The 24,541-nt window shown below is 42.3% G+C and overlaps 1 protein-coding gene across 1 annotated transcript in view; it reads right to left on the bottom strand.

The window, feature by feature from the left end:
* Positions 1-24,541, bottom strand: part of epha4b (eph receptor A4b) — an 83,773-nt gene that overhangs the window by 31,931 nt on the left and 27,301 nt on the right. Inside the window, exons 6-10 of the mRNA XM_020110216.2 lie at positions 10,244-10,399; positions 6,581-6,916; positions 5,503-5,615; positions 4,338-4,500; positions 2,361-2,469 (exon numbers count right to left, since the gene is read on the bottom strand). Of these exons, the coding sequence (XP_019965775.1) occupies positions 2,361-2,469; positions 4,338-4,500; positions 5,503-5,615; positions 6,581-6,916; positions 10,244-10,399 (877 nt within the window). The remainder of the gene's footprint in view (positions 1-2,360; positions 2,470-4,337; positions 4,501-5,502; positions 5,616-6,580; positions 6,917-10,243; positions 10,400-24,541) is intronic.

The following is a 24,541-nucleotide window of genomic DNA, read 5'->3' as shown; positions in this document are numbered from 1 at the left end:
GCCATCTCTCTTGTGTCTCTAGTGATGCAGCTTTGATCCTCGCTTCATCCCTCAGTTACAAACACTGTACGCACTACACCGCTACACTCTCACACACAGTTTGACTGATGAGCATATGTTGTTTAATGGAAAGCAGTGATCAACACTATTTCCTCCCAAGTGTTCCCACCTCTAAATTACAAAAAGACAGAAACAGAGTGAGTGAGAGAGAGGAAGAGGAAGACTGAAATTGATGGCAGTGCATCGACCCCTCTGTAATACCTAGTTAACGCCCTTTCAGCCTGTGAAACCTGATAAGTCGAGTGTGTGTGTGTTTGTCATCATGTTTGTACATAACACACTGTCTTTACGGGTTTTTTAGTCTCTTACACATTCAGCCTCACAATTCCCCTCTGATTAAAAAGATGTTTATGTGCTTCCGTTCACCTGTCCATGTACGTGTGTGTGTGTGTGTGTGTGTGTGTGTGTGTGTGTATTTTTGTGCATACGTGCACACACCACACATGACAGTCTGCACTAATTACATCCCTCTTAGTCAATAGTGAATAGAGCACTCAGCCTGATAAGCAATCACCTGAATCAATACTAATGTTTTTAGCATGTGTGCATTAGTGTGTGCATGTGGATGTGTGTGTGCGTGTGCATGTGCGCGTGTGTGTGTGCCGTCCCTAACATGTCGCTAATCTAATCGGAGCTCATAGAGGATAAACATTTAGTTATGGTCACAGTAAATCACAGATGCCTGTCATCCCTTTCTCTCCTCTCATCATCCTCTCCTCTCCTCTCCTCTCCTCTCCTCTCCTCTCCTCTCCTCTCCTCTCCTCTCCACTCCTCTACTCTTCTCTTGTCCCTCTTTTTCTCATCTAAAGAGCTTTTTCACTCCAATTCTTTCATCTCCTCACCTTTTACCAATCGGCATTCTCTTCTTTTCCTTTCTCCCTCTCATCTTCCTCTCCTCTTTGGCCTTCTTTGAAACAGAGCATTAGCAGCAGCCTGACCTTCAAAGAGAGTGATCATAGAGAGTCTCTGCTCTTATGGAATAATGTAGCCTTTACTTGGGCTTTGGCAGCAGTATAAATGTCAAAGTTGGAGGCCCTGCTTTGGCACAGCCACATCCCTCAGCGGGAGGCTGAGGACTAGAACAAGTGGGAGGCGCTCCAGCCCGTGTATGGATGTGTGTGTGTGTGTGTGTGTGTGTGTGTGTGTGTGTGTGTGTGTGTGTTTGTGTGTGTGTGTCTGTGTGTGTGTGTGTGTGTGTGTGTGTGTGTGTGTGTGTGTGTGTGTGTGTTAGCCATTGTGTCTAAATGAACATTACCCACAAAAACTTTGACATATGATAAGTGGCAGATTTGCTTTGCACCTACATGAACTATTGTTTTCCTAATGGGAGAGTGTGGATGCAAACCTATCAGCACTAATAAGACAGTACAGTTTCAACTCCTATGGGTTTCTTGGTGACCCAATGCTGATTACAGCTGTCAGTAGCATTGGCTGTAATAGTCACAAAAGCAAAGCTCACAGTGTGTATGTAAGCTGCCCAACACCTACTCAAAGCTGTGAGGATTCTTCAAATCCCAGAAAAAGACCAAACCTGACAAAGCGTTAACATGTCTCTCAATACTTTCTGCTTCAACAGCTTGACTGTAACTGTCAGCCCCAAACCCACTGTTTCCTACTGTATACACAAATCTTTTGATATAGACTGTGCATGTACGAACCCGTTCAGGCCTGGTTGATCCAATTACAAGTAAACAGCTTTCCACAAAGTGACCTGAGATTCGATCAGACATTATGAGGTGATGTGGGATGCATGAGGCCATATCATTTTCACTGTGTGAGTTCAAATTTGTCCTGAGCCACATATGAAGTACCATCAGCAGCAATCACTGTCAGCCAACACACAGACACACACAAACACAACGGACACATCTGTAAACTCAAACTGGCTCAAAACAACATCATTTGGTCTTTGTGTATTTGCATATAGGACAGGAAGTTAGATCTGATCACAAGTGGTCAAAGGAAACGCATTCAGGATGCATTTTATTGCCAGGTCTAAACAGATGAACTTAGAGCTGTTCAATTCTAATCAGATCTCAGGATGGATGTTAATACCAGGTCTGTACAGGGGCTATATTTTATATTTTCTCCTTTGCTTTTAATTGAGTAATTTCTTAAAACAAGTGGCCATTGTGGTTTTGAACCAACTCTAGTTTCAAACCGGTGTAGATAAAAAATAACGTAAGATTGAATATGTACGACTGTGACATAAACCTACAATACACTTAACCCTTGAGCTCTAAGTGGTGCAGCTCAATCATGTGTAGAGGGCCTCAGTGTCTCTTTAGTGTTGACCCTACCTGCCGCTGACAATGAAGCAAGTCACCAGGAAGATGAGGAGAACGATTCCTCCAGCGATGGACACGGCCAGGATGGTGGACTGGTTGGGGTCCCCGATAGCCAAAACATCTAGACAGGGACAAAGAGCATACAGTGTTTTACTGAAAACCAGCATGAATGAGCATGAAAAGAGGCTGAGGATGTGTTTTGTGCAGTTGTAAAGTGAGGGATGAAAAGACTAAGAGAGGCTGAGAGTTACTAAAAAAGACACCAAGGGAGACGATAAGTGTGGTGGTGGCAAAGAGAATGAAATGAAATATGATAGCAATAGAAAGGGAGATAAAAGACAGAGGTTGAAGGAGAGGGGAAAAAAGAGAGAGCAGCAAATGGGTAGAAGAGAGCGAGTGAGGTGGGTGGGTGGAATAGTAAGTAAGCTCCTTGATGAAAAGCGCTCTCCCTCGCCGCATTGCCTATGAGGGTATGAGAGTGGACATGAAAACCATTCACGTTCAGCCGCGCTGTCCAAATGGATATGTTAACACTGCATGTAACAAGGCTACCGCCGAGAACTTTCTGCAAAGACGCATCGATTTTTACGCCACACCTATCGAGCCATTACTCAAAACAAATACCCCATTTATCTGGATTAACTAAGCATGAGTGGGTACGTGTGTGCCTGTGTGAGTGTACTGTATATATGAATATGTGTGTGTTGGAGGTAAATGAATGCCTTCAAGGCAGTCACAGATAAGCATTGATCTCCTTTTACATTTACTGGTGCACTCATACACAAGCCTTCCATAACAATCAATTGAATCGATCTGATTAAATAACCTTGGTGATTGCCAGGGGGTCGGCTGAATCCTGTATTTTACAGCACTGAACTTGACTGTGACCCTCTTGTATGAAGGTTCAGTCACTGCTCTGTATACAGTGATACTCGACCTGGATCATGAGCTCCAAACAGCAGGTTGTGGGCGAAGTCCCAATCAGTTTCATAGTCACATTCCTCATTCTTGTCAGGAAACGCAGCCCAACTTTTATTGATTATTGAATGATTAGTAGGTTAATGTGTGCCTGCTGTATGGTACACAGTCAATCTATAGAGCAGTGCTATACATTAACTGATTTATCCCACTCTGCCTGCCTGTGCAGGGATCAATGCTTACATTGAAGAGCACATTATGAGCCCTGTAAAGCACAAAATCCTGGAGCACATAATGAAGCGATAATGAATGCAGATGACAGCAGACAAAGGAGTTAAAGGACAAGAACTTGAAAACATGACGGCGGTACAACGCAGCATGCCTGGAGCTGTCTGTCCCCACTGGCCTGAATCAAGCTCAGCATGGATTTGTCTTTGGGGTCTCCGCTCCCCTTTTGTTCCAAAAGTGCAATTACATTCTCAGGTCGCAGTTTGTTTCTGTCCATACCCAATCGAGCCAAAGAGAAAACTGTCCAAAAACAGGCTTTTTGCTTTTTGTGTCCCAAGCCAAGAACAATGTTTTCAGGCATGTTCAGTGTAACAAAAACCAAGAACGTGAAAATCATTTTTCCAATATGTAAGTGGCCAGTCTCCATCAAAAATACAAATGTTGCTCTGCACAGATCATGGTGTTACAGTGTAGTTGCAGGTAGACAATAATATTAAATGTCAACCAGGCTAATCAAATTAAATTAATCCACCAAATGGCAGCAGAATATGTCAGATGTCGGTGACAATGATTTGTGACAGCTTTAGCCAGATTATTCTTCCTTTCTTATGAAATTGGGTTACCTCCTTTTACCTGATATGTATTCTGGGATGCTTTTCAGCATTCAGATACTATTGGTATTTTTTTTATTTTTAAATTGCAGGACAAATGAATCAGGCTCTGACTGCACTTGATGTAACATGGTACTACTCTTAGCCAAAACAAGAAAACTGCAGAAAAACAAAGGAAACTGAAGTGAAAATATGAAACAAAAGAGAAATATGTTTTTGTTCATCCCTTTACCTTCGTGACTGGTTTCCAATTCGATCTCTCCACCATAGCTCCCGTAGCCTCCGTCGGTTCGAGCCCTGACCCTGAACACGTAGGTGGTCCCTGGCTTCAGCCCGTCCACTGTCATCATGTTGGAGCGAGTCTTCAAAACTGTATAGTTCTGCTCCCGCTGATTCTGAAGCAGAGAAAAGAGTGAAAGGAGGAGATAATTAAATACTAAGTTTAGTGTCAGAGAAATAAAACGACTGTTGGTGAAAAAGGACTGAGATTATAGATATACTCAAAAGGGTTATAAAAATATTGAGAGACAGAGCTGTCTGAAAATAATAGAAACTTCAAACTGTTGAATTTAAATGTCTCCCGAGGCCAAATACACCTCACTAAGTTTTCATTTGTTCATCGCTGGACCATTTGGTCGCATTTATACATGAGCATCTGCCAAGTCCCAAATCTTATCCTCTCTACACTTGGGACCAATATGCAGTTACTCAAGTCCCACTATGCTTCATTCCTTGATTTCCTTATAAGTACTTGCGCACGCACTTGCAAAATATGTGTGTGTAGGTAGGACGATGAATAAAGAATAAGTGTGTCTGTCAGTAAGTAGATCCCCTGCAAAGAGGCTGATATTCTACTAATGGAAGACACTCTACAACACGGATTAACACTATTTTATGGCTAATGCCTGCTAACACACGCACACACACGCTTAATTTCATCACCTTGTTTTACGAGGCTGGTTCGACAGATGTGTGGTTAATTGGCTTGGTGTGACCAGTAGAGGACATGTGAGGGATAAGGTGAATGAGATAGAGAGATAAAGAGATTGGAGAAAATAGAAAGAAAGCAAGAGAGAGAGCGAGAGACACACCCTCTAAACCACCCACTAAACCAATATCCAATTTGACATCTAGATGAGGTGAAGCAAAGCATTTTAAATAACCTTTAAATTACCTTTAGTTAATGTGTATTTTAAACTGCAGAATTTCCATAATCCAAGGTGATAACATCTTTTCCTGTTACCCTTTCATGCCTGGTAAACACTCCTACACTCCACACCTCAGATCTGTAATGCAGGCTTTCTGTTCACTTTGATCGTATCATGCTTGAAATTATTGGAGTGCCTCTTTAAATGTGTGTGTGTGTGTTTGTGTGACTGTGCGTGGGTGTTTCTCACCTTCTCGTAATAGATGACCTCATACTCTACTATTGCCCCGTTGGGCCTCTCTGGCCCCTGCCAGGCTAAAGTCACGCTGTCCTTGCTCCGCCTCTCCTTCAGCACTACGCTTACTGTAGGGAAACAAAAGGAAAAGAGGGTGAAAACATGAGCGACAAAGAGAAAGCGGAAAGTTCAACTAGATGTGATAGAAAAAGCATGAATAGAGCGAGGGGAGAGATGGATACCCTAAGTGCTATAATGACACAAACAGCTCAGATTTGAAATGCGTCATTCCGCTAATGAGAGTGTTCACGAGGTGTTTTATACATGTGTGATTACAGTATTCCTACGATGTGTGCATGTGTGACATGCGTGTGCCTTATGTGTGATCTGCTCGTGTTATTAATGCACAAATTCAAAGCCCTGCGACTTCCTACCCAGCCCTCCCACATCGGAGCACAGGCTCGAGTGGGATGAAAGTGTGTCTGTCATGTGTTTGTGTAAATGAATGTGTGTTGTGCTGTGATGGAGAGCAGCACTTGTGACATGTGGAAATCTTAATGAGGTTAACAACCTCCTACAGCCCTTTCACCTTCCCCCTTCTAGTTATTACACACACACATTCATAGTGAGAGGCCTATTAGCTACAACTACCTTGTCATATGCACTTCTCTTGCACCAATTTCCCACAGTTCCACACTGTGAGGGTTGCACATATGATTATATATGCGCAGCCAGAGGTGCAGAGGTGTCATTTTGTGCTATCAGAGTGATGCAGCACAGCAGTAATTTTACAGTTGCCATGTAAAAGCCTGATGCTATCTGTCAGGACACTGCAATCAGGAGGCGATTTTTGAAAAATACACGCTTCCCTTTTCCACCAAATTCCCATTTCAAGATGATGAGTATGTTCTTCCCCAGAGGATTTTATTTTGGTATCAGCCTTTAAAGGCAGATATCAATGAGATCCAAAGGAAAATGTTTTTCCTGCAATCTTATCTGAAAATACCCTGCAACACATGAAAATATTATGAAGGAATCTGTGTGAATTCCGTCTTTTTGACATGCCCCCCAGTATATGTGTGTATGTTCTCACCTGTTTGTGACGTGGTGACATTGATGACCACTGTTCCTCTTGGTGTCGGACTTAAATCTGACACTCCATTCTGGCTCTCAACAGTGAAGCTGTAGTTGGAGTCCGGCTGCAGGTCAGTGACCAGCACGGTGGCTGAGGAGAGACCAAACTGCCTGGGGACAAAATGGACGCTGCTACCACACGGTGTGCACTTTTTTCCATCGCCGGAGCACTTCCTGCAGTGCAGGCTGTAGGTGATGTCCCCTCGGCCTCCTGTGTCTCTGGGTGGCGACCACTCCAGAGTCACGCAGGTCTCGTTCACCGTGGAGATGGGGTTCTCTGGAGCAGATGGGGGACCTGAGGTAAGAAACAGGGCAAAGGTTTATTTCTCTGCAGTTGTAATTTAGTTGTTTTTACGTTAAATGAACTATTCAACTAAATAAGCTGTTGTGCATATTCGTAATAAACATATTTAAAAAGTGACCCGGCAGTTCAGCCCTATAACACTGTCAGACTTACGTTTGAAAGAAAGACATTTAAAAAAAGAATAAAAACTGATGCAATTAGAGAACCAGCAATATCTTTTTTTATTTGACATCCTGCAGCTCGTCTGCTGACAGTTTGCTCAGAGTCAGGTGTGTTATGTAGCCTTGAGCCACTTGCCTCAGGCAGAGATGAAGAGCAGGCCACAGAGGTCTGGTAAGAGGTCAGTTTCAGGCCAATCTATGCTGACTCAAGCGATATTGCTTCAAGCCATTTGTAAGACTCTGTGCAGTTCTCCCTTACGCCAAAAAAAGCTTAATACATTTTATTTCCCACTCTAAAAATCACTGCTTAACAGCACTACTACTGGTCAAAAACTCCACGTGGTACCTTTAATGCTGCAAAATAAAACAGGTGCTTTTTTGAAAAGCAATTTAAACATATGGAAAGCTGTGACCACTAAATCCAAGCTGTCCCAGCATGCATCTGGAACAACCTTTGCTACTGCACCACTCCTTGCCAGTGCCAGCTCATGAAATAATTACTGATGGAAATGATTTTTTCCCAAATGTACATTCTATAAACGTGCATTGTCTTAATGTTCATTAGCAATTTAATATCAGTTTCTATTAAAAACATTGATTGAATTAAAAATGAATTAACAGACTCCAGCCAGAGGGTGGACACTTAGCGCTCGATTAATGGAACAGACAGTGATTAGAAGAGTCTGGCTGATTGTAAACGTGACACTATGACAATATATTACACTTCCAAACTCTGAATGCATCTTCAGAGAGACTTAATGTGATGTTAAATAGCAGACTCCAGACTGCAGGGGTTTTTTTCTCCATGTGAATGTAACTGATACTCTTTGGGCGCTGCAATGCAGACAATAAATAGCAAGTGGACAATGATCTATTGAAAGGGCTGTGAGTCGTTTTCTCATGAGTCAGGTATATTTTATGATTTAGAGTAGTTAATATTGCTCTCAACCTCAGCTGGAATGATTAGTGTCGCGTAGAGTTGGAGACCAAAAAGTGCGTCAGTAATCATTTTCATGCAGGCACACAAATGTTCTTTTATTTTACATATATTAGACATTCAGATGAAGTCTGTTAACATTTATCCATACATTTAAAAAGTCTAAAGTGTTTAAAATAGGACTAAAGAATCTTTTCGTTTTTAAATAAACCTGAGAGTCTGAATTCCACTTTGTGTCTTTTATGTGAACACTTATATCTAAGCCATGTGCTCACCCTCGTGAATGTGAATGCATGTACGCTTTATTTTATTGTGCGTATTCAAAATAAAAGACGTGAGACAAAATTAAATAGGACAGCTCATAGGGTAGCGTGTGTGTGTTAACATGAATCAAAGCGATATCACCCTGCATTATTCTTGCCGTGGGTCCTCTACGCTGGCAACAACAAAGATCCTGTTCAAACGAATTAGTTTTTATTTACACAGTGCTGTAGCTTCTTGAAACAGATTGTTCGACCACTGGTAAGTCTACATCTGGGCCTTCTCTGTGCTTTTTCATTGGCAGACCAGTTTTACATATTACCAAGATGGTCAGCTTGAGCAAACCACAAACCTCCAACACATCATCGAGGTAAGTGTTTACCACGTCCTTCTTATTGTATGAGGCAGGGAAATCGCTGATTGTGGTTGCTCACAGTGCAATAAGGGTGCAGACATCTCAACCATATGGAAATGTGGCTGTATAGTTGCCCATTCAGCCTGACATCTCATCAGGCCTTGCCTAAGCAGTGGGCCCCAGGGGGCCTGCCGACAGGGCCTGAGACTTTTCTGATTAGCCCTCCCAGCAGTGAACGCCTCTGAACAGCGGGTAGTGATGGGGGATGGCTGAGCGGGATGGCTGAGCGTGGGCATCAGGGATCGAGGCCGTGCTGGGGATAATTGAGGCTGTCGGTCATAAATCAGCTGAAAGGATGTGCTGACTGAGCCTGCTAATTCTGTCTTTTTCTAAACCGTACCCTCCCACTGCCCTGGGCCACACCTAACTGTCCATCATCATCGTTTCTACTGATCGGCCCTTTTATGACATTTAAATTACATCCCTCTGATAGTCCACTATTTACCCTCACTGTTCTATTCACTGACTGTGTCTTAAGTGCCATTCTCCATGTCTTTCACCCTCTCCCCTCATTTTCTCCCCTCCATCCCGCTCAGTGCTCTTCACCAGTCAAGAGAGCATGTGTGTGCGTGTGCGCCCATACATATTTGAACAAACCGTTACTCATTTCCAGCTGATAACACCTGTCACATCTCACCTGCTGCACTGATTAATGAGTGTAATCTACCATAACCTGATAATGGGTTTGGGTATGTGTGTGCGTGTGTGTGCGTGCGTGCGTGTGAGAGGTCTCCCGTATTTTTTGAGTTCAGTCTCTCTCTCTCCCACCATGTCACTGTCCTTTCCCCCCACATACCTCTCAGTCTATCTAGATCCACCTCTTTCTGCCTCTGCCTTTTGCTCCATCTTTCCTCCCATTCCTTTCTGTTCTCCCTCGTTTTCTGTTCTGGCTCTTTGTTTGTGTTGGTTTGGGTTGTGCAATGTGTCTCCACTTCCTCCCAGCAAAATATCCTTGGTACAATCGCTGCTGTTTTTGCGCTGGTGATGTAATTTGAACATGGAGGGAGCAGGTTATATGGCCTTTATTTCAGCCAGCCAAACAGGGGGTGATTGAGACGTTTTGTCATGTGAATCTTTATATACAGTCATTCGTGTTGTGTGTGTGTGTGTGTGCACGAAAGGAAGACAGAGAATGAGAATCACCCATATCAGTTTTCTCATCTGACATATCTGTGTGCCGTAACCACACAACAAGCAGACATGGATGTGTGTGTGTGTGTTATATGTATGTCTGTATATCTAGTTCTTAGTAATTCAATAGCAGATGAAAAAGCACATGAAAGGATTATAAAAAATAAATGAAAAACAGCCATGCAATGTAAATTCTTAAAGAAACACACTAATCAAATGAAATGTAATCCAATCATTGTAACTGTAAGCCATTATACAACATGAAATGTAAACATCCAAATGCAAATATTTAACTGTGTATGCAGCATGTAGGCTGGAAATCTGTCTCCATTTTTATAATGACTGCGTTTGTGGCCAATACGATTTACATGTGTTTGAGTTATTGCCAGTGTGTCCCATTCTATCCAACTCACGTGTGCAGGCCATTGAGCGTGGGTCGGTCTCAGCGCGGTAGAAGCTTTTCTCACAAACACACTCGACCGCTTGTTCCAGTGGGGACGAGCTGTGAGGAGGGCATTTGGTGCAGTAGGCTTCCGTGGCTGATGCTTTGTAGGTACTGGGTCTGCATGCTGAGCAAGGAGACAGACAATCGTGAGGTTAGACAATGCAATAATGCAACACGCCAGGTCATAGTCATCACCAAGACCTTTTAAAGTTTTAAAAAGTTCCAGACAGAGTAAGGCTATTAAATGCCATTTAAATGTTCTTTGCAACATATTACATGATGATGATGATGATGATGATGAAGGCCAGAAGCTAAAACGCACTTGTCTAAAAGCAAAGGTTTTCATTAATTCTTTTCCCCTCTCCATACACCTTATAAGAGAAGAAATGAAGTTGTGCCAGAAATCCCCACATGGCCACAAATGCTTTTAGGGATAATTCCGGTTTATAATGGTCGGTTCTTGTTTTTGTAGTTTGGGCCATCATTTATGTTGGTTCCCATGACATTACACTTGCCAAAGTAATCATTGAGCGTTTGGAACACAGCAACATTGCCAAAACAAATGTCAGGAGACAAGAAACACAGGAAATCAGATAATCTGAGAGGATTTAAACAAATGCTCAGAGTTTTCCAGACCTCACTAAAAGAGGTCAAACAGGGAAATTATTACCCAGACTGCCCGTTTAAAACATCCATCACAGGTTACAGACAGAGTTCCTTCTTCAACTTCACAACTACACATCGTAACCACTGTAGTTGTGCATACAGTCATCTCAGGTGGTTTAATTATTATTTACCGTCCTTAATAATTTTGATTTGAAGTTTGATCATTTCACTGGTCTGATGTTTGTTTGAGTTGTTTCTCCATGTTTCCATGTTGTCATAACTGATAGAGCATAAAGGCTACAAAAACCAAACCGTTCATTAAAATAAAGGAGTCAGAAGAGTACAAGTGAAAACAGAAACTTGAAAAAGGTACAAAATGTCCAAAAATACGAAACAAGGAGTTATGCCATAACAAGGACACAACAGATACTGATAGGTCATGAGATATCCTGTGCAGCACCCATGGCAAAGAAGAAGAAAACAGTCTGATTTAATATATTGTGACATTAGAGATACATCAGGCTGAAGGCCCATATGACCACAGGGTTGTGCAGTGTAATAACAAAGTGCAACAGCAGATCATCTGCCATTGCTGTTATATAAGACTCAGATCTACAGGCGACCAGGGGAACAAAACAATACACAGCTGCACTCACACCAATAGTCACAGTAGTATAATATGAGTATAGGTATGGCTGTTTCACAGGCTGAATATTAGTCATTATGTGGAGTCATAAAACGGGAAAACCATGCAAGTGCTCAAAAGCAGCAGCATATGGAAATAGACTGGGGACCTGAATGATTTCCCTTTTGAATCCAAGGCAGTAAAATGGAATTCCTGACTTTCCCTTTAGTAATCTGAATATAGATTACACACGTATTTATTTATACATTCATAGGCTGCCTGGTATTCCTCACAGGCCTTCTCTGTCACAGTGGTAAATAGTATTGCAGTGTACAAACCCCATGTAAGGGAAATGAGTGTCTCAAATACAATCTGTGTGCCTGTGCCTGTATTTTGTGAATCGATTGGATCAATGATGCGATACAATCCACCAGGTGCTGATTGCATGTTCGTATGCTGAGCGCTTCTGTGTGAGAAGGTGTTAAGTATGCGGTGTGTGTGTGTGGGTGAGTAAGTGAACGTGTGTTTGTGAGGGAACGTGTGTGTGTTTGCTTGCTGATTACTTGTGCTGGTGGTGAAGGTCATGGATTTAATCAAGCTACATGTCACTCGTCCCAGAAAGGTTGTAAATTATTACAGTCGCGTACACAAACACACACACACGCCTTCTCAACGCTGTGGTTAACCTGAGGATAGTGGAATTTAAAAGTGGCCTAAAAGTAGTGTGATTTCTCACTGTGGAGGTAAGTTCCTCCACCTGGACGCTGTGCTTGCTCGCTTGCATGCAGACAGTATTTTTAGGCAAATCATTCATCATCGGGGAGCAAAGTCCACTAGCACAATCCCCAAAAGAGTTGAGAGAACACCAGAAAAGGAATGAATGTGTGTGTGTCGGTGTGAAACAGAGAGAAAGAAGAAAGGAATAAAGGAAGGAAAGATAGAAAGAAAAGGGAGTGATAATTCTCAAAGGGTTTGCGCTCTCTTTCCTCCTTGCTGTCAACTTCCAAGGTAATGGGTGCCTATGTGCTGTGCTGGTGTGTTTGTGTGTGTGTATGTGTGTGTGTGTTCCTCTTGGCTGCGTTGTGCGAGCAGGGTGAAAAAAAAGCAGCTTTTCTCCGGAGACATTTCATCCGGAGAGTCCTGGCTCTGGGTGCAGGCCTGCCACAGAGGCACAAAGGACCCCGGTGCTGAGAGGACAGACAGGACGCCCCATGCCAGGCCTGGCGTCCGAACAACTGCCCGATCAAAAAACTTAGTGCAAGAATGGGAGCTTGGCCTCCCTGAGTGGAGCTTCCTTCTCTTGTTCTTCTGTTTTCTACTCTGCTTTTCCACCTCGTTCTCACTCCAGTTTTTCTTTCTCTCTCAGTCCCCCCTTTCCCCCCTCTCTCCTTCTCTCTCTCTCCCACTTTTCCAGCCTTTTTTTTTCTTCTCTCGAGCTACTCCTAGTGTCTGCCCCATGGGAAATGTGTTACTTGACTTGGTTCCCTTATGATTAATGATTTACCGTAGATATGAAAAAGGGACAAGAAGGCTGAGGAAGCCAGACAGTGCTCACATAAACATACACTCACACAGGAGAGAAAAAGTTTAGTCGCAAAAGCTCCTGTACGTTGTAAAACTGTGAGCTAGCTCTAAATTTGCATCACCTTCAGTTGACAATGCTGTATATGTTGTGTGTGTGAATATATGAGATGTGAGTGTACGTGTTTCTTCTAAAGACAAAGAGTGGCCTCAGATCCAGTGTCTTATTAAATATTCATCCGGTCACCAGAGAGACTCAGTGTATTTATGCCAATCGATAGCTCTTAGATATGATATAGTACTGCTACTCAAGACACACCCTCAGTCACCACGCACTGATTGAGAAGGGAACAGCCCAACTGTCTCCTCTGGGGAAACGCTGTACACTCTGAGATGACTGACTGCTGCTCTGTTTCTAGTCTTTTCTGTTGTTTTTCAGTGTCACAACTACTGGTTCGATTCTTTAACCATTTATAAAATGTCACACAATAATAAAATAAGCCAATAATCATCTCCCAAACTAGAAGGATATTTGCTGAAAGCACTACTAATCACCATATTTATATTAACAGTGGGTCAAATGACTGTTATGTAAGGGGTACGTCCTACTGATGAGCACAGAAGGAATTCTCACTCGATTTTGGGCTCAAAAGCATCTTCTACTTCATTGCTATTCTCAGTTAGTGCTGCTTCTGGTTATACTACATACACAGACACTGCAAGACTAAGGTTTACTGGGACAAAAAACAAGGATATTCTCACATTTTCCGAAACTGGAACGGCTGATTAGTTTGATGATGATCAAAATTGTGGTCGACTCCTCCAACGTTCCGAAATGACTGACAGATTGTTGTGTGCACACTTCTCTTTCTCACTTTCTTTCATCAGCTAGGATTACTCACACACATTACACAGCCACAAGCAGGGACATACTTACACATGCAGCCTTTTACGCTAATTCAAATAAGGGGTCATCTATGGAGTCAAAATGAGTGTTATTCACAGTGCTTCTGCTGAAGTGTCATATTGGCATACACAACGAAATCTGTTACGTGTTCTGGGAGGAGCTGCGTGTACGTGTGATTGAAAGGTTACATCACGCTAAATAACATTTTGGAGCTGCTTGTGTGAATGACAGAAGCTGCTGACTGTACAGGGTTCAGCTCAGGGAATCTATTTTAAGTTTGCATAAGAAAAGGCCTGTGCAGATTCTCACAAAATTGCACGCACATAGAAACACAAACCTCCCATTCCCAGTAGTAGTTTTAAATATATCCAGCCAGACAGCTCCATACGTACACAACATCTGCAACAGCTGCACTTCTCTAAAACAAACATTTCCTTGGACTATCACTCTGAACTTCTTCTTCTGCTCCACATGTCTTTAAAACATTCTTTATGGTTCTTCTACAAATTGTTTTGTTCTCTTGCTTTCTGCCACACTTGGTCCAAGTCAAACATTGGCTCCCCTTTGGCTTTGCCATTAAGGACAGAAAGAGGAGACAACTTGTGTGTGTGTGTATGTGGATGGGTGCGGGTGGTATACCGTGAGTGAATGTTTGTGTGTGTATGCACGTGTGTGTCCTTCGTAGAGGGAAGTTGTGTAAAGCTTGCTGGCCCAGGGGAGATGAGCTCCATAATGGTCACCATGGCAACAGGCTTTCAAGATGGAACCCTTCTAGTACCCCTCGAGTGCCACAGCTCCAGGAGCACAGAGCGGCTTGTTTGAGTGTGAGTGTGTGTGTGTGTGTGTGTGTTAGTGTTAGTTGAGGCCAACTACTTAAAAATTGATACATCAAGCGTCACTGAGAAATCTGACGAGATTGAATGTGACGTCCTTTACGGCCACCGAGGTCGCATACCAACAACGTATGTGTGTGTGTGTGTTTATACTTGTGTGAACATGCCCGTGAAACATGCTTTTGGTCGAATTGACATGTCTTCATGCTGAACAAATTATGGGCCAAGTAAAAAAAAACACATATCTATTTTAGGTGCAAAGTCATTGTGTGTTATATGGTGCTTTACTGAATATTGGTGTTGGTGTGTGTGTGTGAGCATGCATGCTTGTGTGAGGAATAGAGACGTCAGCACCAGGGTCCAGCCCCCTGCTGAGATCCTCTAATCCCTAATCGGAGTTCATAAAAACCTTTAACACCATAATATTCACCATAACTACTAATCCTGTAACACACACACACACACACACACACACACACACACAGACACACACACCTTCTATCCTGTATAAATAGTGTGTAACTCTTGAGTTTAAAGAGATGCTGCAGCCATCCAACCAATACACAACAAACTGACACCAGTCCACAAAACTCTGAAGCAAATCATGTCAATCTTTTGTTTCAGAATATTTTTAAGGGACACTTCTTCACCAATGATGTCAACAGAGACATACAAGTCAACAAACCATCTCTGTTACATAATTGTTTCCCAATGCTAATTGCCCACAGCATTGATTATTATGAGTTACACCAACAGACATTAAAAAATCCTTATCATGATCTCAGCAGTTAGACAATGATAAAGATAAATTATCAGAAAAAACTTTTTTATTACCTTCATAATTATATACATCATTTAAAAAAAAGATTATTAAATACATGATTGACCATCAGAGACATTGATGAATAAGTCTGATGTTTCACTCACTGCCAAAGTCATGTAAATGCAGGTATTTTAATTTGGAATTAAAAAGAAAATGTGAATGTTGACATTATTGCTAAAACAACCATTTAAATTGCATTGAAGGGCTTCTTGTCGTATTGTCTTGTAAATGCAAGTTTGCAAATGCAATTTGATTATAATAGACACCAATCTACTGGGAACAAACAGTATTCATGATTTTCAGAGCTGCAATTGAGTTGGTGTTCACTGGTACAGAACGTCAGCACTTTAGGAGTCTGCCTCCCAAAGAGATTCAGTGGAATACAAACGTGAACTAACTTAAATTTAACAACTGATTCCAATGTCTGTAAACTCAATAATTAAACAATAGTTTACAATATAACATAAATATAATATATCATATTCTGAAACTGAAAATGGCTTTAAAAGGTTGAAACTCTGCATTTGAAAGCTTGAAATAATAAACCAGGTTTTGTATTATTCAAACTAATGTTTTGAGAGGCAGAAAATGATTTGAAATATCTGCAAACTTTATTTTGTATTTGATTCTTCCTTCTTCAAAACTGCAGCACTGTTTTTACAGTGTTTCTCCAATTCCACACCCCATTTCAAATTTCTCACTGTTCCTCCGCTGTGCCTCAGTTCGTGTTCGAGGTTTGAAACCTTGTAAATTGTCATTTGAAAACTGCAGCACAGAGTTGCGAAATGTTGAAACTAGAGCATTGAAAGAGTGGATATTTATTTTACAACTTTGCGGATATACACCTGAACTCCTGTCTTGTTGTTTCAGAGTTGAGTTTACAACACCAACTTTTTGGAGATTAGCCCACAAATTTGCGATCTTTCAAATCAAGTGATTTTTGACAGTGTCGAAAACTTTGATGTATTCTCTTAAAACAGTCACTGTAAAAACTTCTGCCTGAAAGAGCCTTATTGTAGAGAATGAGAAGCAGGATCACTTGGTTGCAGAGTGGATGAGAGATGCAAGCTGTGTCCACATGGAAGACGTGGGCCTCCGTGATTGACATCTCAGGACAGACCCTCACTGTGTTTATGGTATCTTATGACTTCTCTGACCGGCACACACACACACACACACACACGGTCAGACCAGATATGAATTGGTTTGTGATGTCCAGTACACGAAGCACATGAGTACACTCTGGCTGCTCTCTGATCTACTCTCTGTTCTCGGGATACCAGCCAATTACTGAGAGCAGCCAAGGAGAACTATGGGACAACGCTCCCCCCTTTCCCTCATTCTCTCCATATCTGTCTTTTCTCTGTCTTCCTCTGTCTTCCTGTTTTTCTCTCTGTCTGTCTCTGCCCCCCCATCTGTCTAGTTCTATTTTTCTGACTCTGTCCTCTTTCAATGTGTTTCTCTCTTGCTCTCTCTCTGACCATTCTCTACATTATTCTCTGTGTGTGTGTGTGTGTGTGTGTGTGTGTGTGTGTGTGTGAGAGAGAGAGAGAGAAAGAGAGAGAGAGAGAGAGAGAGAGAGAGACTCTGCCTTTGTATGTGTCTTATTTCCCAGTGGGCTGTCTGTCATACATTGACCCTGACCTTCTGCAGAGCCCCTGCACAAATATTTACTCTCTCACTGACAGGCACACACACACATACACAAACCCCTCCAAAAAAAAAAAAAAAAATCACAGGGATAGATTTCTCAATTTCAGTGCAATTAAAGCAAATACACATCTACACAGACACACACTTCTCTATAGTGGTAATCCAAGTTGATGGCTGGCTAATTTTGAGCCAATGTTGTTATACTGCAGTCTAAAAACAGATTAAATAGATACCAGGTGCATGTGTGTGTTCTGTGTGAACAGGGTCATGGGCGAGGGACAGAAAGACAGAGAGAGAGAGAGAGAGAAATACCATGACAGACCTATAGAAGGAGTCTGTTGGGAGTTAGCTGCACAGACTGAATGACTAATTCTTCTGTCTATTTTGCCATCAAGACAAAAGGCCAAAAGAATATAAAGATTCACCATCTCCTTTTGAATTAAACCAGACACAAAAAAACACAAAGCACAAGCATATACACACACACACACAGATTTAAACTTTCTCTATAAGCACACACACCCTCGCTGTCTCTAGTCACATCTTCACATCACTTACACATCTTCCTTAAAACCCAATCTGCACACACTATAATCACCCTCTCCTCAGATCCGTGTCTGTCCCCAGATACACTCCAGCACACACACACACATACACACTTTGTGCCACACACACCAGTAAACGTGCCCGCATGGGCCGGCCCCGTGACCAGCAGAGTGTGTGTAGGAGGAGCACTGCACCGCCTTTCCTCAGCCACGTTATTTTCAGTTCATCACTCTCAATAATTCATTCTCACAGGCAGAGTTGGAAAGGAGAGCCCCATGCCTTTTTTCTCTATGTCACTTGCGCGTACACACACTCACAAAGATTTTGTGTGTTGAGTGGAAGGCCATATTCTCATTGTCAATAATTTCAGCGTACAGTGGTCAACTTCATCATAAAAAATTCAGAGCAAATTGAGGATGTCAGGAAAATTCTGCACTCGCACGGTCTGCAGGAGAAGATCGCAGGGGCGTCATAGTGCGTTTATAAAGAACAAACACACAACACACAAAGCAAACACTAAGAAAGAGAATGCTGGAGACTGCTGCCCTGCTCAGAGTCATGTAAAAACACATCTGCATGCATTCCTCAGTATGTGTCCTCAAGTGCCATCTCCCACCTGACACAGCGCCCATCCAGCGGCGCATTCTCTTGGAAAAATTGCCACTGCATGTTCCTATTGTGTTCCTTTTGTGCTCTCCATAATAAAACATGCAGAGCTTGGGACCACACAAGCTTCTTATCAAATAAATATCAACAAAACAATTAGATCTATGGGCAGATGTTCTCATGAAGCAGGTTTAAGAGGCTATGACACTTACGGACCTCAGTGATGATCTTAGTCGTTATCTTTGTCCTCATTTGAAAGTGGAATAATCTCAGACTAGTTCAGGAGTTATAAGAGGCATCTTTTTCTGCGAGTTCTAAGCTGATTCACTTTAATTTATTTCATTACATACAAACATTTGTGTTTATTCTCAAAGGAATTTGCAGATAATTATATCTTTTGAAAGTCTAAGAGAATGGGAAATCTGTGCTTGATGTCTGTGTGCAGAATGTAATACTTATGATTCTGAGACAGTGGATTTCTTTTTTCTTTTACACATATTAAATCAGTTGGATGCTAAGGGTTCTATAGTGCTGTAATTGCCTCTGCAGTCAGCTTCACTTGCTGACCATGTGACTAACCAAACAGGCTAAAATACAATGTGCAAAGCACCAACCTGCTCCTGTCCCTTTCATGTCATCTTTGCCTCATGACTCTGCAGCTATCATACAAATCTTCCATTTATACTCATCAGGCTCTATGTAACCTCATTTATTAACATTTTATAAACCGTTCCTCTCGGCTATAAAATAATAGTGCAGCAGTACGGCAAATGAAAGCAGCAACAAAGAGGACTCTGACTCTGGCTATATCCATGCATCGTGTTTGTACCTGAGCAGCACCATAATAACTATGCAACAGCGGCCCAATCAGTCTGACAGGCCAATTGTACATCTGGAAGCCATCCATAAACTAGAAAGAAAGAGCGGGAGGGGCCGGAGGGGAAGGGGTCAATGGCTGCTTTCCTGTTCCTGTGCCTCCTCCGCTCCTCCGGCTCACGCACTCACCTCTCCTGAAACCTTCAGATCCTGAACGGAGCACAAAATCAACATGAATCTAACACTAAATGTTGAGATTATACGGACTATCCCAGGAGTGCACATGTGTTTATCACTAACTGGAACACAACAGAATCTGAAACGCAGCCAATTAATGACAACTGTACCCAGAGGAGACACACTCTGCCCTCTCCACCTCTCTCCTAGCTCTCTCCTGCATCTGTCTGTGGGGAATAGTGCTAAATAAAGATGTTGAAGAGTTGAAACATGCATTAACAGTTACTCAGTCCTTGGCCTGCTTTTTCCTTGTTTTCTCTGTGGGTTTGTTCACACAGCAAAACCCACTGCACCAGACTCCACCAAGCTGCATGAGGTCTCGTCTTTTTGAAACCGTCCTGATGTCCGTGGGTTTCATGGTGGCCAATGCTTCAGTTGTGCAACCAAAGGTGGCTTTTGGCAAATCTGGTTATGTCTGGCGAGTGATCGGCCACAGTGAGAGGGGAGCTGCTGGGAGGCTTTGCGTGAATAGACATTATCTGGGTCAGCGCTGTGTGGGTATGTAGACAGGGACTATGGTGTGCTGAGGATATAGCCAGAGCGCCTAAGCCTTTGTGATTTTGTGTGTCATTTATTCAAACACAAAAGAGAGGAGATGAGAAGAAGGGAGAGGGGAATGGATGGAGTATGAGAGAGTGGAGATAAAGTTGAATAAAGGAGAAATGAAGGCAAAGGTGGCCGTCATTATCAAAATGAATGAAGAGGGAAGTCGGACAAGCAGAGCAGCAGAACGACACACACACACACGAACACACACACATACACAGACAGGTAGAGGGACAGATGACTGACCTTTACTTGGCCCATATATCCGTTTGTCCTTTAAGAACATCTGTCTCATAATAACATCCCACTGCCTAACACTTCCACAGCTTAATGCCCTAATGCCTGCAGCAGTGGGCCGACACACTCACACACACATACACGCACATGTTGTGAGGGCCATATACACACAAAAGTCTCTTTACTTGCGGTCTAAACCCTTCTGTTAGCCGCCCACTCCCTTCTTACCCACACCTTTGTGCTCTCAAGCTCCCTGAGCTGCCACCAAAAGAAGAGCAAAGAAATGAGAGAAGTGTGTGTGTGTGTGTGTGTGTGTGTGTCTGTCTGTCTGTGTGTGTGTGAAAGAGAGAGAGAGTGTGAACATACTAAATGCAGGGGGGAGTCCTTGACCTTCAGAAGTCTGTATGTGATCAACATAAAAATGCTTACTTTACCTGCTGCCTCCACTGAAAACACACACACACACACTTTTGTTGAAAGGATAGAGGCAGAGATCAAGCTCCGTGTTGGAGAGGCAATAAAAAAAGGCTGCTTCCCTACTGAGCTTTCAGCACGCACGCACACACACACACACACGCACACACACGCACACACAAACACACACTGTAAATGAGTAAAGCTCTTTCACAGGTGCAAAGATTAGCCTTTTCTACATCTGTTTCCAGCTCAAGCCTTTCATTATGAACAGAGACTGCAATCCTCTTATGAGATATAAAGTGCATTGTTTCTAGGTGTGTGTGTGTGTTCATGTGTGTATGCAGTCTTTTGTGTGGTCATATTCTTTGTTTCATTATATTTATCTTAGTGCATATCTATGATCTTGAGCCTTTATAGTACATGTATAATTTAACTGGCACATATCTGTACAAGTGAAAGCAAACTAAGCCTTTCATCGTGGCGCTGTGGTCAGAGCCAGGTTGGATTGGCTGAATGGTCCAGCAGGAGGCCTCAGATCACTGTTGGTGACTGGGCAGACAGAAAGCTGAATTACCCTTTACAGGTTGAGCAATGTTATGGTAATATCAAGCTACAGTTTTTTTTGTCCTGCTCTTAAAATGAGATCGTACAGGCTTTAGCTTTCCCTCCCAAAAGTTATGATCTCATAGTCGTACTCAAAATCTTTGGAGTGGGTATGATTCTGTGAAGCGGTGTTAAGGGATGTTTGCCTGGCTTAAAGGTTACTTGGCTTTGCTTCAAAGAAATAGTTCATCACTGGAGTTATTCTGTGGCAGACGGCAGGTCTTCTTTTTTCACCGTCTCTTGCTTTGAGAATGAGCACAGATTTGGTTTTGATCTCTGCACAGGCTCAACGATGCCTAACCTAGCAACCAGACCAAAACGTTACTGTGCCGGGCCAAGTAGTCTGACACAAACCTCCCCTTAAAGTGCAATCTGTAGTTTTACTCTATACTACAACTTGATTTAATATATTATATATATTAATATGATGAATATTAAGTTAATGGGCAGAAAGAGAAAAGTGTTCAAGTGGAGGTCAGTGATACAGTGATAAGACCTGTTGCTTCACTGCAATAAGATTTTTGAAACTCTAAATTGTCTGAAGATGTGAATGGTTGTTTGTCTCTTGACAGTCGTTTTCAGACATTAACAGATCTGGATTACAGGTCTGGACTTTCCCCGGGCTTTTCCTTTCACATATGAGCAACGCAGAAGGAGAATGTCCAGGTTAGACACATTCACAACAACAGGGAAAACTCTGGGCATTCAGGTGAAGGGTAATCTTAGCAGAGCTTGCAGGACACTGCAGAAATACAGGTGTATCCTGCCTCTCTCTTAATGACAGCCAGCTTCTTATAACCTCCCACGACCCTCAAAGGATAATCAATATAAAGTATAGATGGATGGATGCCAAGGGGATTCTCCAAATGGGCACTGCCCAAATGATCAACAAATGTATTTCTTGTAAGTTGTAACCAGTAGTGTCTGTAAATAAATTTGACAAAGCAATTCGGACCAGATTGGATGCACATTGGAGTTTTTCCTCCTCTTTGATTGACACTTTGGTTTTACTCCAATCTGATAAGTGAAAAGAGCAGCAGGAGAGTTAAGTGAAGCAGTTTGAGGAACGTATGGGGTGACTTTGAAAAGTTCCTCTCGTAAAACAAGTTCCTGCTTCATACTGGCAGCATCAAACAGACAAATGAATAAGAAGAAAAGGGACGAAGGAGACCATTAGACAGGTAGAGCCGGCGGATGGACAGACATGTCATGCTGACCTATATTACTTGAGAAGGAGAGAGAGAGGAGATGAGAGCAAGAGAACTTGTGTTAAGGTGACAGGTGTCTGTCCTTCTCCACTCTGTCTCCTCCATCTCTCCAGCATCTGAGGCAGTAATTGGTGCTGTCAGACACACAGAGAAGGACAGAACACACACACACACAACCACATACTTAGTCATAGCCACACACACACACACACACACACACTCCTGCCCTTCAGCGTGTACCTCTGGGGCTTAAAGTAGGAGAGGTTTGAGAGAAGAATTCACTACATCCTCTACCAGCTGTGAGACAGAGAGACAGCGGAAGAGGGCAAGGCAGTGCAGGGTGGAAATGGAGGGGGCAGAGGGAACAGTGGTGGACAGAGACAGAGAGGGAGAACAGAAACAGAATGCACAAGAGACCGAGACACAGAGAGGGAAGAAAGCAAAAGAGCTTACGATGCGGGAGGGCTTTGGCTGCACAGACAGAGGCCTCCACTTGGAGGGAAGAGAGAGATGGAGGAGAAGTGACAAGGGTGTGCAAATGTATGCGGCAGAGAGAGAGAGAGAGAGTATGTGTTTGAATAGCCATGAGGGAGAGGGAGAGGGAGAGGGAGAGATTACGCAACTCCAGAGGTGACAAAGCAGATGAATATGATTTTGTATGATTGAGCAGCAGAGTCACAGTCATCCAAGCGGCAATGTGTTTAGAGCTCATCTCAAGACACACAGAACCCAGAGCTTGAAACAAAACAGGAATAAAAATGGTTTTAAAAGTCGCTTTTAGATACTAAAGGATGAGGCTTCATTTTTCATACTGTCAACAAAGTCCATGAAAAGACCAAAGCCTATGTATTGATCCAAAGAGCAAGTATGTGTTCTTTGCCCACATTGACCAAGTGTCTAACATAACGGATAATAATTTTTGGGGGATGATGCCATTACTGGTATATTGCCTCATATATTCATACATACACACACATATATATATATACGCAAAAAAGACATTTTGCAAACAATCCCTTATGATAAAGACATGTTTAACCATAAACTTTATTATAAATAATGGTAAATAAAAAAGAAATAAACATACATTTTGTATTGCAAGACTGACAAGTCTCCACTATGCAATATTATTACATGTATCTTGTGCAGTATGTATTAATCATGTTCATCATGTCATGTTAAAACACTGTTTAATAACTATCGTATGTATCATACCACATAAAACACTGTGCAATATTTATATTATTCATATAATTTATTCATGTTAGTGATATAATTTATCCTACTTATCTATCTATCAGGTCCTGCTACTGTATGCTCTTAACCCCCCGCTGCCTACTTTATTGAAGAGCTTTATTTTATAGTTCTTTTGCATATCTTTATATTTTCATTGAATAGTTGCTAATTTTTTGTATTTGTATAATTTCCTTTGTGAATCTTTAGAACAGTCACAATTTTTACTTTTCGTAATTTTCTTGTGCTTGCTTACATTGACAATAAGGCTTTACATGGATGTGTCATTTATGCCAGATCTACGTAGTTCTTTCAGGAGAAGTTTACAGGAACTCAATTGAAATCTGTTGACAGTAAGAGAAACCCCAGGAGAAAACTCTAATAAGGAACAAAATATATCTTGCCATCACTGTTAAAATAGTCAGTAGCTTCTGCAACAACCAGTGGTTTGTTGTTGATCGTGTTTCACAAAATCAAGTCCACATTTCCTGTTCACTTTTTCCCATCACAACATCTGCCTCTGCTTTCTAACACATATATAAACACAATGTGCCCGTCACTTTAGGGGACAAGAAGCAAGCACAGGTGGGAAAAGAGAAAAAGAGAAAGATGAACCCGTGATCCATAAATGTTTAACGAGAGCGGACAGAGGAGATGAGTGCTCTGGTGGGGAGTTGCGGGAGACAGAAGGAAAAATGGTGAGGTGAAAAAGGAAGACAATATCAGAAGAGATGGGTGAGGAGCAAAATAGGGGGGCCCGTGGAGGGAGGTGGAGAAAAGTCCCATTATAGGAGCAGACACCAGAGCAAGGTTAGAAAATAGCAGCGTTGAGGGGAGAGAGAGCAAGAG

This window comes from Paralichthys olivaceus, chromosome 16 (genome assembly GCF_024713975.1).
Source record: "Paralichthys olivaceus isolate ysfri-2021 chromosome 16, ASM2471397v2, whole genome shotgun sequence".
NCBI classification, from domain to species: domain Eukaryota; kingdom Metazoa; phylum Chordata; class Actinopteri; order Pleuronectiformes; family Paralichthyidae; genus Paralichthys; species Paralichthys olivaceus.
Note: the sequence above shows the minus strand (reverse complement) of the source record. Positions and strands in the feature narration are given on the sequence as shown.